We start from the raw sequence: 19,028 nt of genomic DNA, 5'->3' as shown, positions 1-19,028 counted from the left end.
GTGAGCCACCATGCCTGGCCAATTTGAAATCTTAAATTATTTATTCATCAGTCTTAAAAGATTCTTTATAAAACAAAGCCATTCTGAGTAGGAAACAGAGAACAGAATTGCAATTTTGAAGGCAGTAGAATCTGTTTTTAGAGCCCCTGACACTTTCTGTCCGGGAGGTAAGTCAGAAATTACTGTTTTATATCACTTATATATGCACACGCACACACACACACACACACACACACACACACACACACACACACACTATAATATGTATTGTTAGTATCTATAGTTTTTTTTTGTTTTTGTTTTTGGTATAGATGACTGGGAAAATGTAAATATACATATATGATACTGGTTTGGGACATAATTATTTTATTATGCTTATTTTGCAGTTCATTTAGCTGAATAAAATTATTTGGATAAGATTTAATAAGCAGGGCAAGCATAGTGGCTCACACCTGTAATCCCAGCACTTAGGGAGGCTGAGATGGGAGTTTAGCTTGAGCCCAGGAGTTTGAGACCAGCCTGGGCAATATAGTGAGACCCTGTCTGTAAGAAAAATTTAAAAATAAAAATTAACTGGGTGTGATTATACATGCTTGTAGTCTCAGTTACTTGTGAACTGAGATGGGAGGATTGCTTGAGCCTAGGAGGTCAAGGCTGCAGTGAACAATGATTGCACCACTGCACTTCCAGCGTGGGTGACAGAGCGATACCCTGAGTCATCATGCTAGAATTCTTTATTTACAGGCTGACGGTATTAATAGATTGATCCATTTTATATAATTGGTAAAACACTTAGATGAAATACTTTTTGTGAATCTACATCTGCTTTATAATCACTAGTTCATATGTAGTAAAATTTAAGGTTTTCCAGTAATTTCCTTAATAATATAAGGAATACGTACTGTTAAATAACATAAGTAATAACATCGGTTGCTTGGTGTTTATAGAATTATGTTTCATACTTTTAAAAGATACTCTTTTTTAAAAAAAAAATCAAGGTGGTAGACTCGGAAAAGTGAAGGGTCCAACGTTCCGAATATCAGGAGTACAAGTGAATGCCAAGCTAGTCATCTCCCATGAAGAAGAATTAATACCTTTACACAAATCCATTCCTTCTGATCCAGAAGAAAGAAAGCAGTGAGTTATTTATTTTCTCCATCGTAAGATTTTTGTTATTCAATAATTGCAAAAGGAATGTGTTGAATTTTTATGGTGTTACTGGCTAGTTTTGAATAAAATTTGAAGAAATAAAGCATATTTTGAAGTTCTAATGATTCATGTTTTTCAAAATTGATGTTTCAGTAAGGTGGTTACAAACTTACCAGTAGTTATTAACTTTAATGCCAGGTATACTATCCCATGCCACACAAAGCCAGCTCATTTTGATATAGACTGGGGCAAAGAAGATGATTCCAATTTGTTAATTGGTATCTATGAATATGGATATGGAAGCTGGGAAATGATTAAAATGGATCCTGACCTCAGTCTAACACACAAGGTACTTATCTATTTCTTGATTCTGTTGACCATTCATATTGAATTTAATTTATCCTAATTCTTGCTTTTAAATTATGTTGGAAATAATGGGAATCCAGAAACCAAGGCCCTAGTTAGTTGTGTGACCTTGGTGTGTTTAGAAGATGCTTTGCATGAAAGGATCAAATTTAAATGATTTTTGAGATTTTGTGTTACTGCGAAATTATATATTATTAAGGCATTAGGTGTATTATTTTTTAGATTATTAGATTAAAAGTTTTATTCCATCATTAACTTAAAAAAAATTACTGATACATAATAGATGTAAATATTTTTGGATGCATATGATAATTTGATACATTCATACAACAAGTAAAGATTAAATCAGGGTAACTGGGACATCTGTCACCTTAAATACGTATCTTTTTACACTAGGAACATTCAAATCCTTTCGTAGCTATTTTGAAATGTATAGATTATTGGTAACTATACTTATCCTAGTCATCTATCAAACACTAAGTCTTAATTCTTCCATCTAACTATATATTTGTACCCATTCATCATTAATTTTATTATTCCAGCAAAGAAAAAAATATTCTTAAAATCTTTTATAATATTTTAAAAACATCAGCATTTTAGTATTTTTGGTAATTTGATTACACTATGCTAGCTGAAATCAATTCTTTTTGCCTAAAATGAGAAACACTGGGAGAACTTTCTTATCATTTATGCTGATGTGTTGAAAACCTTTCGATATTGGTGCCTTGTCATTTGTTACGGTGAAGAAAAAATTATGATTTAGATCTAGAAAGATGACAACTTGTATTCTAGCAATTTTTGGGTAAATTATATTTAAATACACTTTTACTGAGAAGGGGAAGAAGGTGTTTAAGGATTATGTAACATTTAATAACAGTGGATGTTAAGTATATTTTTGTGTATTTGAAGGAAATTTACAACTTCATACTTTCTGTTTTCATTTTGAAATGCAGTAATCAGGGCTTTTTTTTTTTTAAAGTGTATTTAGAATTCTCAGAAAAATTAAACCTTTGGCTCTGGCATAGGTATAAAACTATATTTTGCGTTGAGTTCATTCCTACAAATATTAATAATTGAAACTTGGTGAACAAGTATTTTTATATGGTTAAGCATTTTTTAGCCAACAAATTTCTCGTGTTTATTTATTAAGACAATCTGAAAAAAATGAATTGCTTTTTCAGATCCTTCCAGATGATCCCGATAAAAAACCACAAGCTAAACAGTTGCAGACCCGTGCAGACTACCTCATCAAATTACTTAGTAAAGATCTTGCAAAGAAAGAAGCTCTGAGACTTTCTGGTGCGGTAAGTCAAAACTCACATGCCTACGAGCAGTTTACTTTTCAGTAAGATAAATTTAGTTTGCTTCAGCATGCTAAACATTTGTAGTCAATATGAGCTTATATAAATGGATTTTTCTGGCCGGGCGCGGTGGCTCGCACCTGTAATCCCAGCATTTTGGGAGGCCGAGGTGGGCAGATCGTAAGGTCAAGAGATCGAAACCATCCTGGCCAACATGGTGAAACCCTGTCTCTACTAAAAAATATAAAAATTAGCTGGGCGTGGTGGCACGCACCTGTAGTCCCAGCCACTCGGGAGGCTGAGGCAGGAGAATTGCTTGAACCTGGGAGGCGGAGGCTGCAGTGAGCCAAGATCGTGCCACTGCACTCCAGTCTGGTGCCTGGTGACAGAGCAAGACTCCGTCTCAAAAAAAAAATAAAAAATAAATGGATTTTTCTGTAATTAAGTAGTTTTATTTGATGTTACCATATTCGGATTTTACCTTAAATTGTCTCAGCATACATGTTAAAACTATATTTTAGAAGTAGGATTCTTTTTTTTTTTTTTTTCTCTAGTTTTGGAGAGGGATAGAGAAAACTCAGAGTGTGGAGTACTTTTTGAGAAATCAAGCACAGATAGTTGTTTTACTTAGAGTTGTTAAGAGTGCTTAAGGGACAATGTCATACGTTGCTAAGCTTACTGAAAAAGAGGGAAAAAGACACAAAAAAGGAGGTCATTTGAAACTTAGAGCAGCCTTTAGAAATTTGCCTATGACCATAATGTCGATAACTACCTGTGTAGTGTTAAAAATTATTCCTAATGCTGTTTCTTGTGCTGTTGAAGTAAGCTGAAGGTGATAATAATCAAAGAGTGTAAAACATTTGTTTCTACTTCTCTCTGATCTTTTTTTAAAGGAATAATAATTGGTTTGTCTTTATTATTTACATTAATATTATGTTTGACTCATTAAGTTATATTACTTTTATTGAGTTTCTGATGTTAGTGCAGCTTATTACCAGCAGACTAAGGATCAGGTAGGAGTATGTGTTTTAGCCATTAGATTTAATGTTTATGAAGTTTTTAAAAATGAAATATATAGAGTTGGTTAAAATTAAGTAATGATTTTTAGGGAAGTTCAAAGAGGAGAAAAGCAAGAGCTAAGAAGAATAAAGCAATGAAGTCTATAAAAGTGAAAGAGGAAATAAAGAGTGATTCTTCTCTGCCTTCTGAGAAGTCTGATGAAGACGATGATAAAGTAAGAATGTGTTTTAGAATAGCAACCTTTTCTGTGGAAAGGGAATATGCCATGTTTTTGTGTACTCAACATTTAAAATTTGAACTAACCCCTTAAAATTTATATTTTAGGTACTGAAGTGTGTGTGTGTGTGTGTGTGTGTGTGTGTGTGTGTGTGCTTATGGTTCATAACATAGTCTCATTTATAGAACAGTATTCTACCTATCCAGTAGATACTATATAGCACTAGAGACACAGAGCAAAGGTCCTTCCTTTTCAAACATTTGCCAGTTTGATGAGCTTCTGTCTCCTTTAATTGTATTATGAACTTGAATGGGACTGGCTTACCTTAGTTTATAGGAAGGTAAACATTGCATGTATCATTATTAGGGGGATTCTTGGCTGTCTTTCAGAATCCACATACATGCAATCTGTAGTCATGTGAAGAAAAGTTAGTCTTTGTTAATTTGGTTAGTAATACATTGGCCATACTTGCACTTTCCAGGATGAGATCAGTTCTGTGAAACATCCAAATAAAAAAATTAAAACAGAAAGAGACAGTGAAGAAAAACCTGAGCCAGATGTTTGTATAAAGAAGGAACCAGAAGAAAAGAGGGAAGCAAAAGAAAAGGAGAATAAAAAGGAACTTAAAAGGGAGATAAAAGAAAAAGAGGATAAGAAAGATATAAAGGAAAAAGATTTTAAAGAAAAAAGAGAAAACAAAGTAAAAGAAGCTATACAGAAAGAAAAAGACATTAAAGAAGAAAAGGTATGCAAATCATAATAAAAAATTTAGAAAGTAAAACAATCAGCACATTTACATTTTAGGAGACTAAATGGCCTATCTCAGCCTATATTAGTCTCAATAACTGAGTTCTGCAGAAGTATGTGTGGGTATGTAGTAGAGGAGAATAATAGGTTTGAACACTCTTTAATGCCTTACCTTCAGAGGAACATTACAGAGTAGCTTTGATTTTTTGTTGCCCCAAATAAAATTGGGGAAAAAACAAATTAAATTTTTAAGATGAAGATATTCAAAGAGAATGAGCACTTGTGGAATAAAATGAGACAGTAATTATTTTCTGGAAGTGTTACTCAATTTGCCTTTGTTGTTATTGGGGTTTTGTTTTTGTTTTCTTTTCACTTTTACTTCAGTTGAGTGAATCCAAGTCTGATAGTAAGGAAAGATCCAAGAAATCTTCAGCGTCAGATGCTCCAGTTCATATCACTGCAAGTGGTGAACCAGTTCTCATATCTGAAGAATCTGAAGAGCTGGATCAGAAAACATTCAGCATTGTAAGCAGTAGACTTTCTGATTATTAGTATTAATTCATATAACATTTAAGTTAAAGTTTGTCATTTAAAGGTTTTAATTTAGAGCCACATTTGAATCTATTGTAGTTTAGATTGATAAAAGCAGTATATTTAAAATTCGAAGGCTGTCTTAATTTTATTCTATTCTATTTTTGAGATAATGTCTCTCTCTGTCACCCAGGCTGGAGTGCAGTAGTGCAATCATGGGTCACTGCAGCCTTAACCTCCTGGGTTCAGGTGCTCTTCCTGCCACACCCTCTTGAGTAGCTGAGACTAGAGGCATATGCCCCACTCCCAGCTAATTTTTAGGTTTTTGTAAAGATGGGACCTTGTTATGTTACCCAGCCTGGTCTCGAACTGCTTGACTTAAGCAGTCATGAGCTATCATACCCAGCTGATGTCTTAAATTTAGAAGCAACTCAGAAAAGCTCTTTAATAAAAACTTTAAGTAGAGGGGTTTAACAAGTACTTTGAGTGAACTTTTTTTTCCACCAGCTTTAGGATTTCAAGTTTTCAATTCCCAAACGTCATTAAAAAAATATATATATGTATATATATATATATATATATATGTATGTATGTATATGTACACACACACATATACGTATATGTAATAGTGCTTCTTATCTATGGTGAAGGACTAGTTTTTTTCCCAGTCCTTTACAAACCATTATTTTTTTAAAAAAATACAGTAAGAATGAAATGTTTCACTAGAAAAGTGAAATAAGAAAAAATTATGTACAAAATATGAGCCTAATGTTTTGTTAGTACATGCAGTAGCTATAGAGTTGCATTGTCAAATTACTGTACAAGTTTCTAAATATGCTTAGTTTCTGTACCTGTTATTTATGTATTTGTTTTAATTTACTCAATGTATATATTCATTATTTACTGAACATAATTATATAGTTATGTAACTACTTAATATAACAATATGTATATGGTTAGTAGTACTGACTCTGGAGGCAGAATGCTGCTATTTGGAAACTTAAGTATGAAGATTAAATGAATTGGTACATGTAAAGTTTGCAGTTAATGCTGTCTCCAAAAAAAGCTCAGAAAGCTCAGAAATTGATAGTGGTTGTTGTATATGTTGTTCCTAAATTCAGGCATCTGAAGCAGATTGAGACTAAAACCAGAAAGGAATAGTAATTTTAGAGAAAAAAGACTGAGTAATATGAGACAGATACGGAGTTTTCAGAGCCTGAACTAGAACTAGGAAATACTTTCTTACAGAGCACAACTGAAGGAAACATTTATAGTATGATATATAAATGTGTTGTGTTTATATATAGTTACAATATACACAAATCTGTATATAAGTATATATTCCTTTATTTTCTCTTTAGAGATTTCTAGAATCTGAATCTTTTGTACCAGTTTGAGCAGTTAACATACTTCAATCACGTGTTAGACCTGGGTGTCAGTTTTGTCACTAGTATTAATCAAATCCTATACTTGAAAGATGGGAAATTTTACCTTCTTAAATTATATTTATTTTCAATCCATTATGTCCTTCTAGATCCCCAGCTTACCCTCTTGTCCTGCTTTTCTTCTTCTTTTGCACTGTGATTAGACAATGTTGATTTAATGGACCCACTGATGTATTTCCTACTGATTTCACAACAAGCCCTAATAAAGTTCAAATATTGTTCATGCTCTTAAAATATATTGGTTCCTACCACAGTCTTCCTGTTCTCCCTACTTTGAGCTGGTGACATTCTTCCAATCACTGAGAATACTGGAGATATTAAAAACTGCTGCGGCTCCTATCTTCCTTGTATTTAGTTGTGTGTATTTATCTCTTCTGCAGGTTCACTGGCTGGGATTTCTTCTTTTTCAAAGTTACCTTTTTTTTTTTTTTAAACTTACTCTGGGTGAGAGTGGGGTGAAGTGGTATTCTTTTGCTTTTTTGAAGTGAAAACATTAAACTCTTCACTTGAACTACTTCCCCTTCTCTGTGTTCCACTAATGAATGAGGTGAAATTGTGCCTATTGCCACTACCCACCCCCCCCACCGACACACACATTTCTTTTTTAGTCTTCTTTTTCATGTAACTATTGGAATGGAAAAATTCCTACTATATGCAATGCATGAATTCCCTCCCCTTTAATCTTAAATGATATTTTGTGTATTACGGAAATGAGGAATGGAATAATTTTTAAACGTGGACTCTGGAGCCAGGCTTTCTGGCTTGTGTAAGATTTTTACCTCTAAGTAAGGAATTCCATTGTATTTGAGAATAGCTCTGAATATTTTGAAATTCAGTTGCCTTTCTGAGTCTTCACTCTATAAACTTATTTGCCTCATTTGGCACCGTGATTTTCATTATCTTTTACTGGTTGTCTTCCTAAATGACAGTATAACTTAGCAGTCAACGAAAAAGCAGAGTCTAAGGTCAGTTAGAGCTGGGTTTAACAGATGTCATGTTTTTCTAAGTTTCAGTTTCTCCTATAAAATATATTAAATACTATTGCAAAGGACTATTGTCAGGGTCAGGTGAGGTACATGTAAAGCAAAACCCACTCAGCCTCTGGCATCTAATAAGTGCTTTGCAAGTATGAGTCCAGTTACTATCTTCAGGTGTCAGCCTTAGCATAGTTTTTAGTCATCAATTCTATTGGTTTCCCCTGCTCACATCCAGTCAATGTAACAAAATCCTGTTGGCTCTACCACATTGATCTTAGCATAGCCATCTCTTTTTCTGAGTTATTGCAGTACCTTCATATGCTATTCTCACTGCTTCCTCCCTGCGCATACCTCAGTGTGGACTCCACATAGCAACCCCAGTAATCATGACTTACAGGGATAATAAAGGCACACCATTATATTTCTGTGTTTAAAATGCTGCAATGGCTTTCCATCTCATTTAGGAGAAAAGATTCTTAACAGTCTGAAACCAGCCTGGTAGCATCTAGTCAACTCCCATTATCACCAGCCACTTCTCACACTCACTTGGTTCCAGGAACACAGGCATCCATACTTTTTTTTAAAGACATTTCAAACAAGTTTTAGGACATTTTTGTTTGTTTTTTATTCTACTTGGAATGGCTTACTCCTTCATTTTCTTTAGGTGTCCTCTCAAATGTTGCCCTTCTCTGAAATCTTTCATAAGATGGGAAGCTCCCTGCTCTTTCTTGCTTTATTTTTCTTTATTACAGTTGTTGTCTAACACATTATTTCTTGTTTATTTACTGGCTGTCTTACACTAGAGTCCAGGTTCCATAAAGGCAGGATCTGTTCTACTTGCAGCCCGATTTTCTGGATCTGGAACAATGCCTAGAACATAGTAACACAGTAGACTTATATATGTTAGATAAATTATTTTCTAGCAGAATATAAACTGCTAAAGTTGAACCAAAAATGGGAAACATAAAGAACAGCAATGAATAACACTAAAAATTAGAAAGGAAATTTAAGATTTCCCCTTCTTAAAGCATCAGATCTGAGTGAATTCTAATTTTATTTATAGTAAGAGAGGTTCATCAGAGCAGTGGTGTAAGGACTTATTATTTTCTCTGTTTTGAGATAGGTTCTTACTCTTGCCCAGGCTGGAGTGCCAGTGGCATGATCACAGCTCATTGCAGTCTCAGCCTCCTGGGTTCAAGCAGTCCTCCCACCTTGACCTCCTGAGTAGCTGGGACTACAGGTGTGCACCACCATCCCTGGCTAATTTTTTTTTTTTAATAGGATCAGGGTCTCACTGTTGCCCAGGCCGATCTCAAACTCCTGAACTCAAGTGATCCTCCCACCTCAGCTTCCCAAAGTCCTGGGGTTACAGGCATGAGCCACTATGCCTGACCTAATTTCTTAATAAATGATGTTGGATAATCTAAATGTATTGTCTGATGTTGACCCATCATCCTTACATTCTGAGAACTAAACCAACGTGCTTTTTGTGAATATAATGTTTAACTTTTTTTGTGTTTACAAATTTTATCTGAAGTTTGCTTTGTTAGTAATATTTTTATTCTGACTTTGATATAAGGTTGTAGTTCTTACTGCTACGATAAAACACAATTCTTAATATGCCATCCTTTTATTAGCATGTCAGGAATGTGCAGCCCAAGGAAAAGGTTACTCTTTGACCCTCTACTCCCCAACCACCCAAAATATGAAGAGCAAGTCATTATTACCATCTTCTGTTGTCCCAAATGTTTGAAAGAATAGACAATTTATACATCTAGCTATACTGATTATAATAGTTTTGCTAAAATTGTTTTACTCTGTATTACAGTGGATAGTAGGATATTGTTATGCTCTGAAAGATTTTACTATTTTTTAATATTCTATATTTAAGACTTCTTGTAATAGTGTGCTACAGTTTAAAAAGTAACTATTTATGTAGAAGCTAAGTAAATCCAAAGCTTTACTTATGCAAAGACTAATTTTAAATGATAACGGAAAGGTTTGCTTTCCTGAAAAAAATCTAAAGGGGAAAGAACCCTGTTGTATTAGATTTGTGAAGTGAGATTTAATTGCTTATTTTGCTATCAAACAATGTTACAGTATTATACTCATGTAAGTATCATTAAAGGAGGTAGATCTTGTTGAATTTATATTTTAATACATGTGTTTATGTTCTTGTTTTCTCATTTTAAAGTGTAAGGAAAGAATGAGGCCTGTTAAAGCAGCTTTGAAACAACTTGATAGACCTGAGAAAGGCCTTTCAGAAAGAGAACAACTAGAACATACTAGACAGTGTTTAATAAAAATTGGAGACCATATCACAGAATGTCTAAAAGAGTATACAAATCCTGAACAAATTAAGCAATGGAGAAAGTAAGTGATACACTTTTCAGGAAGTGTTAATTATGTATTATATAACCCTCATCTGTATTTTGTTTTCTTTCCTGATTCTGAAATTTAGGTAACAAGATAATGTTTACAGAAGTAACCTGAGGATGATTGCTTTAATTTTTTTCCCTTTAACGTTTTTTATTTATGAATGGTTAAATATGTATCATGGTAGGTAACATGTCATCTCTGAAAGCTGTTTCATTAAAATTCAGGTTGCATTTTTTTAAAAAAGTCTTTGCAATTTACCAAATTAATCTCAGTAATAGCTTTTGAAATTGGTATTCCCACAGAGTTTATTGTTTCATGAATTTAGCAGTTTACCTCCTGTATACATGTATAAAGATGTAAAAATGAACATCCTCAAGCAATGTAAAATGCAAAAAAATTAGGAAAATAAAAGTAAGGTGGTACATTATTCTTAAAGCTAAATTTAGCTAATAAGGATTTTGTTAAAATTATTCTTTACTTTTTTTAGTGTAAACATGCTTGGCTTCTGTCTTTCACGTTAAACAGGAACTATAAAATTTGAAAGCCTGGTAACTTTCATTTCAGTAATGCCTTTTGCCAAGAATGGATTATCATTTTTGGAGGGCCACTGAATGAAAATATTTAGTTGTATATTACATACCAATTTTTAAATCCTTATAATTAGGGCTTAGATTTTTGAGGTTTGAAGAGTTAGAATGGCCACCTTACCTGTTTTCTAGATGAGAAATAAGGAATATCTTACTGAAATTACACGGTGAATTTGGTTGAAAGTGAATTTAAAAATGAGCAAAGAATAAAAGAATTTGAATTAAAATTTTAAACAAAATAAGAAATTACACAGTGACTAGTACAGATAGGTACCATTTCAAATTTGATATGTCATTAGGAAAGGGTGGGGAAACCTTTGGAAGAAGAGAGACTAATACCCAGGAGACTTAACTTTTTCATTCTGTTCTGTCATTTTACATCCAAAAGCTATGCTGTCACCTTACTTTTCTTTACTCAGTTGGGCAGATTACCTTTTTGGTTTCCTTGTTTTGTTCTCAGTTACCTTGATTTAATATTCCTTGTTGTTCATTCCTGCTGCCACTATCCCTGGTTAAACCAAATTCCCTCAAGGGGGTGATGGGGAAGGAAAGAACTCAACTTGGGAATATCCTATAAAGTAAATTAGCTTTTGCTGTCTTGTGAAAATTTTGATTGATTGATTGATTGATTGACGGAGTCTTGCTCTGTTGCCCAGGCTGGAGTGCAGTGGCACAATCTTGGGTGCAGGCTCCACCTCCTGGGTTCAAGTGATTCTCCTGCCTCAGTCTCCCTGGTAGCTGGGACTACAGGCCCACACTTGGCCAGTTTTTTATTTTTAGTAGAGATGGGACTTCACCATGTTGGCCTGACTGGTTTTACACTCCTGACCTCAAGTGATTCCCCCCACCTCAGCCTCCCAGTGTGCTGAGATTACAAATGTAAGCCACTATGCCTGGCCTATTTTTATTTTTTGAGATGGAGTATTGCTCTGTCACCCAGGCTAGAGTGCAGTGACACAATCTCGGCTCACTGCAGCCTCTGCCTCCCGGGCTCAAGTGATCTTTCCACCTCAGCCTCCAGAGTAGCTAGGACTACAAGGCGTGCACCACCATACCCAGCTAAATTTTTGTATTTTTTGTAGAGACAGAGTTTCGCCACATTGGCCAGGTTTATCTCAAACTCCTGAGCTCAAGTGATCTGCCTGCCTTGGCCTCCCAGAGTGCAGGGGGAAATTTGTTTTTTTACTGCCGAAACAAGGAAAAAAAGTACCTTATATTAAGACCTATCATTAATTGGCTGACCCTCTCCCCTCAAGAACAGTTATTATATAGAATGAAGGAAGTTGGAGAACTAAGCTACAATTATAGAACAGTTGGCATTAAGCAAGTGTTACAGTAGTTATCATAGTGACCTTTATTTTTTTGCTTACAGTGTTTCTTTCAATATATTTTTTGACCAAATTTCTTAAAAACAACTGAAATGCAACAGTAGTTTTTATTTAAAGATCACTATAATAAAGTGATGGCTAAAATAGAATGTACATTTCTACTGTAGTTGTCTATCAAATATACCTCATTCTAGCTGATGCTTTTAATAGTATTATTTGTAGGAAATATGAACAGTTATTTAATCAGTTTACACAAGAAAAAAATAGATTCAGATGAAAAGCATTTTAGGGCTGGGGCTGCTGAATGACAAAGGAAATACCTAGGACCTAAACTCATTTTAAAAAGGCACTAATTCTTAGGTTTGTGTAAGTGCTGATGTTTGTCTCAGCTCTGAGGCTTTGTTCAAGATCCGACAGTTGTTCAGATGATATGATTAAAAGTGGAATCTAATTCTTGACTAGATTTTTTAGGGGAAAATATATTTTTAGAAGGAATTTACTTGTGAACAAAAGGTACTTCATTAACTTCCTACCTTTTATGAGTTAACTGTGGAATGTAGATATGTTTGAAATAGTCTGTGAATTTATATAAAGGCTAGATGAATTTTCTCCCTTCTGTGGATTTCAGTTCAGTAAGGTATCATTCAGTATATTCTCTCAGTAAATTTGCTTTTAAAATTTATTTCAAGGTAAATATACCTCAACTGTATATTTGAATCTTCTGGGGACTGCTACCCTTAGAACTTAACATTTCTTTTCTTTTTGGAGATATATCTGACAATTACAGATGTTAAGTATTTAAGGTATATAGTTTGATAATTTGATATACACATGCATTGTGAAATAATCATCACAATCTATGATTAATTATTGATGCCTCCCTTGGGATGGGAAGAGATACTAAGCTGTACCTCATTTATGGTGTTTGGTCACGTTACTCTTGGGATCATTGCCTTACCATTATAAAATGACAGTTACTTTTTAATGCTTTATTTAAGACAATTCTTTACAAGCATAATCCATATTATCTGATGGCATTTCCACTCCATCTATACCATACCTGTCCCTTATATGTGTTATCAGGATCACAATATGAATCTGAGTCACTTCCTTAATTTATATCTTTGGTGCATTTCAAATTAGGATTGATTACTGCTTTTCATTCCAGTGACTAAAATGAAGTGACTTCATTTTAGTAAAATGAAGAGAAGTAAAATTTAATGTTTAGTTTCACTGGAGTCTTCTTCATATATGAAGTTTTAAAAAATACATAGAAGAATTAATATCCTTAGAGTTTGTTACATAGAAGGCTGTGTATGTGTGTTTCTATCTGGAGGGAAGGAGTTCCATGAAAAAACTAAATATTTGCCACCAGACTAACTTAATTTGCCTTTTTTTTCTTCTAGAAACCTGTGGATATTTGTATCTAAGTTTACTGAATTTGATGCAAGAAAACTACATAAATTATATAAGCATGCTATTAAAAAACGACAGGAATCTCAGGTAAACTTGCCATTATATTTTTTTCCTTAATTTATATAATTAAAACCATGAGACATTTTTTTTTTTTGAGACAAGGTTTTTGCTTTTGTTGCTCAGGCTGAAGTACAATGGTGCGATCTTGGTTGAACGCAACCTCTGCCTTCCGTGTTAAAGCGATTCTCCTTCCTCAGCCTCACGAGTAGCTGGGATAACAGGCATGTGCCACCACACCCAGCTAATTTTGTATTTTTAATAAACACAAGGTTTCTCCATGTTGGTCAGGCTGGTCTCGAACTCCCGACCTCAGGTGATCCACCTGTGTCAGTCTCCCAAAGTGCTGAGTTTACAGGCATGAGCTACCACACCTGGCCCAAAACATTCTTTTTACAAAACAATTCGATTAATAAATACAGAATGAATGAGAGAAATTTTAAAAATCACCATTGAATACCACAGTAGTAATTGTTGCAGGCAAGATTCACAGAAGGGAGGTAAAATTAATGGGCAAGAAAATAGATATTGGCAGATCTCCTCTGAAATGTTTATTAATTATAAAGGGAAAACAGTAATTTTATAGAGAAAGTTGCCTAACCCACCTTAAGCAATCAAGGTTAATGTCACCAGTAGTTTAACACATATCAGCATCATGAACCCTCTGATAACAGTGTACTGAGAAAGGCACATCACCCATGTGGAATTCTTGCCAAAAATATATAATATAAATGTTTTTATGTGAAAATACCAGATAAGTGCTACTTGAGGGATGTTCTGTAAAATAAAGAGTGCTCGGGTAAGGAGCTGTTACAGAGGAAGACATAACAACTAAGTGTAATATGGGATTCCAAATTGAATTCCCAAGAACATTAGTGGAAAAATGTGAAATCTGAATGATGTCTGTACTCAGGTGTTACATCAATGTTAATTATTTGGTTTTGATCATTATACTATGTTTATATGATAGTAACATTAGGAGAAGCTAGGTGAAGGGTATGTGGAAACTCAGTATTATTTTTGCAACTTTTCTGTTTATTTCAAAGTGAAAAAATATCTTTAAGTCATGGGTCAAGTAGTTTATACTTTAAAAAGAGAGATCTGTAAACGTCATACACACACACACACACACACACACACACACACACACACACACACATAAGCACACATTCTAATATCTTATGTGAAGACTTCATTTAGTATCAATACTTTCTAAGAATTATCTCTTCTGTTTAGTAAGTTTGTGAAGTCACCTAAAGATTCTTACACATGTGTGCATTTGTTTTAGCAAAACAATGATCAGAACAGCAACTTGAACCCTCACGTGATTAGAAATCCAGGTATGTAAGCCTTACTGATTGTTTGGGAAGATAAGCTTTCTTTAAGTTTTGTTTTGAATAAATCAAATGATAAAAAAGGTTCCCCCGTGTTTTTATTTATAAGTACCTTTATATTAAGGAGATATGATAATCTTGATACATACCTACATTATTATATAAAATATATTCTCTTAAACTTTACTTCATTTTAGTTTATTATCCTTTTACTAAATCATCCTTTTCCCAGTTTCTAGAAAGTGTAGAATAACTTAAAATGAACAAGTGTTCTTTTTTATGTAATTTGGAATAGTGATGCATTATTTCTGTACAAGAGTCACAAAAGTATAATCTGAGAAAGGAGGGGGTCCCATAGTTTTTATTTTTTATTTATCTCATTTGAGAACCAAGCAACCCTTTTTAATTAAGCCTTAGTACTGCTTTTATAGACCATTTCTAAATGCTTTAGCTGTTTGTATTTAGGAGCTAATTTTGTTTTGGCAAGAGTTGAAATGAATTCTTGTTACCTATCAACAAAGCTTTTTTTGCCACATTGTTTTTAAAGCCATTAATAAAAGTTGTACTTTCTTATCTAACAGATGTGGAAAGATTAAAAGAGAATACAAATCACGATGATAGCAGCAGGGACAGTTATTCCTCTGATAGGCACTTATCTCAGCACCATGATCATCATAAAGACCGACATCAGGGAGATTCTTACAAAAAGAGTGATTCCAGGAAAAGACCCTATTCTTCTTTTAGTAATGGTAAAGACCATCGTGATTGGGATCACCACAAGCAAGACAGCAGGTAAACTTGGCAGTCACTTTAGAAATTTTGCTTATGCATGTCCTTTTTCTTTTTATGATGTTGCTGTATTTGACCTATCAGCTGATTCAATCTGCATGCAGTCAAAACGAATCTTGTGAAATAAAGGTGTTGTTTATAATTAAGAAAAATTTATATATTATCTTTCAAGAACTGAATTTGTCTATAAAATGGCTTTTGAATTATGAAATTGAGATCAAAATATATGGTAAGAAAGTTGATGTAGGGAGTTGTATAATTATAAATTGAGATTCGTTGTTGGTTTTGGAGAATATTGGCTGAAAAACTCTAAAATGTAATAAATGGGATAAAATAAAAGCTTGATAAAATGATTCAGATTTGGTTTAGGAAATTGTGCATTCCATGTTTTTAAAAAGTCAAGAGGGGAAAAATTGATATATGTGAACACATCTCATTGAGTTTAAACTTAATCTCAGCAATCTGGAATATTCTTGGAACCAGAAAGGTTTTTGTTTATTGTTGTTTTTTGAAGCCTTTGAACAGTAAGCAACCTCAGTGTAATAACATCAACACTTTTTATTCCTTTATTGATAAAGAAGTATTTTCAGTAGTTAATGATCATTACTAAAAGTAAACTTGAAAACTGAGATTTATAGTATTTATGCTTTTATAGTAAATAGAAGAAATAAATTAGAAGACATTTTTTGTGTGTTAGTTGTATTCACTACAATAATTTAAGAGCCCCTGTCAACACTATGAATACATCAGTTGTAAAATGGCTCTTATTATTAGAAAGGGTCAAATAAAAGGAAAAGGCAGATTTGTAGTAGTATATAATTTCACAGGTTTATACAATATAGTTATAGCTTTTACTAAGGATCTTTAGTCAACAAGAAAGAAACACATTATCTTCAGTGTATTTCAGTTTGGAAAAGGCACTCATTTTAGAGAATACTTCTCATTAAACTGCCACACTTATTTTTTGTCAAGCTGCCACATGTATATATGGAGTAAATTTCTTAATGACTCGTGTCAAGTCTTACTATATAACTAGTCAGACTTGAGGAAGCTTTTAATAGGCATCAGCAACCAAAGAAAATTCTGTTTCACAGATTATTTCATAGACTGCATTCTAGCATTTTTAAACTTTTTCCTGCTTTAGAGGTTGATAAAAGGCTCTGATCTCAGAAGTATTTCAGATACTTTTAATTATCTTAATTTCAGCTTCCAGACAATTAAGATGCAATCATATAAATGACATGTAAAGTAAAAGGCAACTGAGTATCTAAAAAAGCCATGTGAAATTAGATGCTATCTTAGGGGCTTTGTGTGGCTCACTTTAGTTTTATGAATCAAATAGTTTTTCCAAAGAGATATTCAGTGATTTTTTTTTTTAGTGAATTTGATAAGTTTTATAATGAAACACTGAGCTTGTGTACAATTAAAATCAGGCTTTAAAGTATTTTTATGTGTTATGTTTAAAGTATTTTTATGTGCTAAAACCTAATAAGCTTTTATTTAGAAACATTTTAATTTGCATTATTAACTTGACAAATTCTTAATTTCTCTTTATTAGATATTACAGTGACAGAGAGAAACACAGAAAACTGGATGATCACAGGAGTAGAGATCACAGGTCAAATTTGGAAGGAAGTTTAAAAGATAGATGTCATTCTGATCATCGTTCTCACTCAGATCATCGGTTACATTCAGACCACCGGTCAAGTTCTGAATATACGCACCATAAATCTTCCAGGGATTATAGGTATCACTCAGATTGGCAAATGGACTACAGAGCTTCCAGCAGTGGCCCTAGGTCACCACTAGATCAGAGATCTCCTTATGGCTCCAGATCTCCATTTGAACATTCAGTTGAACACAAAAGTACGCCAGAGCATACCTGGAGTAATCGGAAAACATAACAAAAACTGACACTTCGTCTTTCTGGACTTTTCTTTTAGCCATATATCATAAACCAACACAGTAATTGCCTTACATGACTTGAAAGATATAAACAGATCTTCTATCAGTAGCAGTATTGTTACTTCTTTCCAGGATGCAAGGTCTATTATCCCAACAGAAGAGAAAATATTTTTATATTTAAGGATTATGCTGCACTGTACTACAAATGTAGTACTTTTTTTTTTTTTCTTTTTTAAAGAAATGGAAAATGTTTACTATTACAGGGACCTCAACACTGCCCTCCCATATAGGCTGGATAAAACTGTTTTTAAGTCAGTGATTTTAGACTGACCTCCATTTAAATTATGTTTATATATGAACTTTACTCTGACCTGTGATCATGTTTCAGGAAGGAATGAAAGAGAGTTCTTTCTTAATAAAGAAAAACACTCAAGGACTTTGTTCACTTTCCAAAGCTACTTGTTTACATTGTACACTGCGACCACCTTGCCGCTTTTCATCACAAGCTTGAATATTTAAATTCTGTACTTATATATGTAAAATAGCCAGGAATTTCCTGTTTGTGATCTATTATTATGCCTTTTTACAAAAAAAAAAATGGCTGTAAATTATTGTAAATATTAAAGGAACTTTCCTTACTTCCTTCCCCTTCTCAGGCTTTTTTTGACTGTTTCTTTCCCTACCAACTCAGGCCTTCTTATTAAAAAAAAAAAAAAAAAAAATTCAGTGTAATAACACTTTTTAATGATTTGTCTTGATGGAATCATTGTTTAGAATGTAAAAATGGGGAAAGGGGCCACTTAATTCCATTAGTCCTCTTTTTATACTGAATATTTTATTAGATACATGTTACTCCCTTTTTTTTCCTTTTTTAGTCAATATTGTGTTTGTAGTTTTAAAAAATGGTGAGATAATATGTAAAATCTAAACTGCATGCTCTGGAAACTTTTTTTTCAGATGCATCTGGTTTAAAAGGGTAGGTGTATGAACACTTTTCAGAATCCAAAATGGCCAAAAGTTATTGTAAATCCATTTGTTTTCCCTTTTCATATGGGCAATAATGTCAAATGTGCTATGCAGCCAGGTTAACATTTTAGATAAACTTGATTGACTTTTAATATAAACTGTTACAATGCACACTGATTGTACATAAAAACCTTATATATGACAAATTAAATTTAAGAAAAAGGATTGTGGGCTCCTGTAATTTTCTGCTGCATTCTCATTTAACCCCCACCCTGTTTTGTTTTCTTTTAAGTAACATTTTGCTGCCAGAAAAAGTATTTGGGAAGCAGTTGAATATTTGTAATGTGTAACATTACAACTAAAATCTTGTTTTGGAGACTATGAATATTCCTATGGAGTAAAACTTAGGTCATATAAGTTTTTGTTGGCCTCTTGGCTTCCTACAGAGATTATTACAGGATGCTTTATATTTATTTACAGATTTTTATTTTGTTATATTCAGTGGGAATTTTTA

General features: G+C 33.4%; 1 protein-coding gene across 1 annotated transcript in view; it reads left to right on the top strand.

Annotated features, from left to right (window-relative positions):
- Positions 1 to 18,736, top strand: part of CHD1 (chromodomain helicase DNA binding protein 1) — a 73,447-nt gene extending 54,711 nt beyond the window's left edge. Inside the window, 11 exon segments of the mRNA XM_037732004.1 lie at positions 893 to 1,137; positions 1,348 to 1,498; positions 2,697 to 2,819; positions 3,925 to 4,050; positions 4,535 to 4,798; positions 5,185 to 5,325; positions 9,948 to 10,126; positions 13,454 to 13,550; positions 14,809 to 14,860; positions 15,436 to 15,646; positions 17,202 to 18,736. Coding sequence (XP_037587932.1) covers positions 893 to 1,137; positions 1,348 to 1,498; positions 2,697 to 2,819; positions 3,925 to 4,050; positions 4,535 to 4,798; positions 5,185 to 5,325; positions 9,948 to 10,126; positions 13,454 to 13,550; positions 14,809 to 14,860; positions 15,436 to 15,646; positions 17,202 to 17,547 — 1,935 coding nt within the window. The 3' untranslated portion in view covers positions 17,548 to 18,736.
- The last annotated feature ends 292 nt before the right edge of the window (positions 18,737 to 19,028 follow it).

This window comes from Cebus imitator, unplaced genomic scaffold (assembly GCF_001604975.1).
Source record: "Cebus imitator isolate Cc_AM_T3 unplaced genomic scaffold, Cebus_imitator-1.0 Scaffold436, whole genome shotgun sequence".
Classification (NCBI taxonomy): Eukaryota; Metazoa; Chordata; class Mammalia; order Primates; family Cebidae; genus Cebus; species Cebus imitator.
This window is presented reverse-complemented; position numbering and strand designations above follow the sequence as displayed.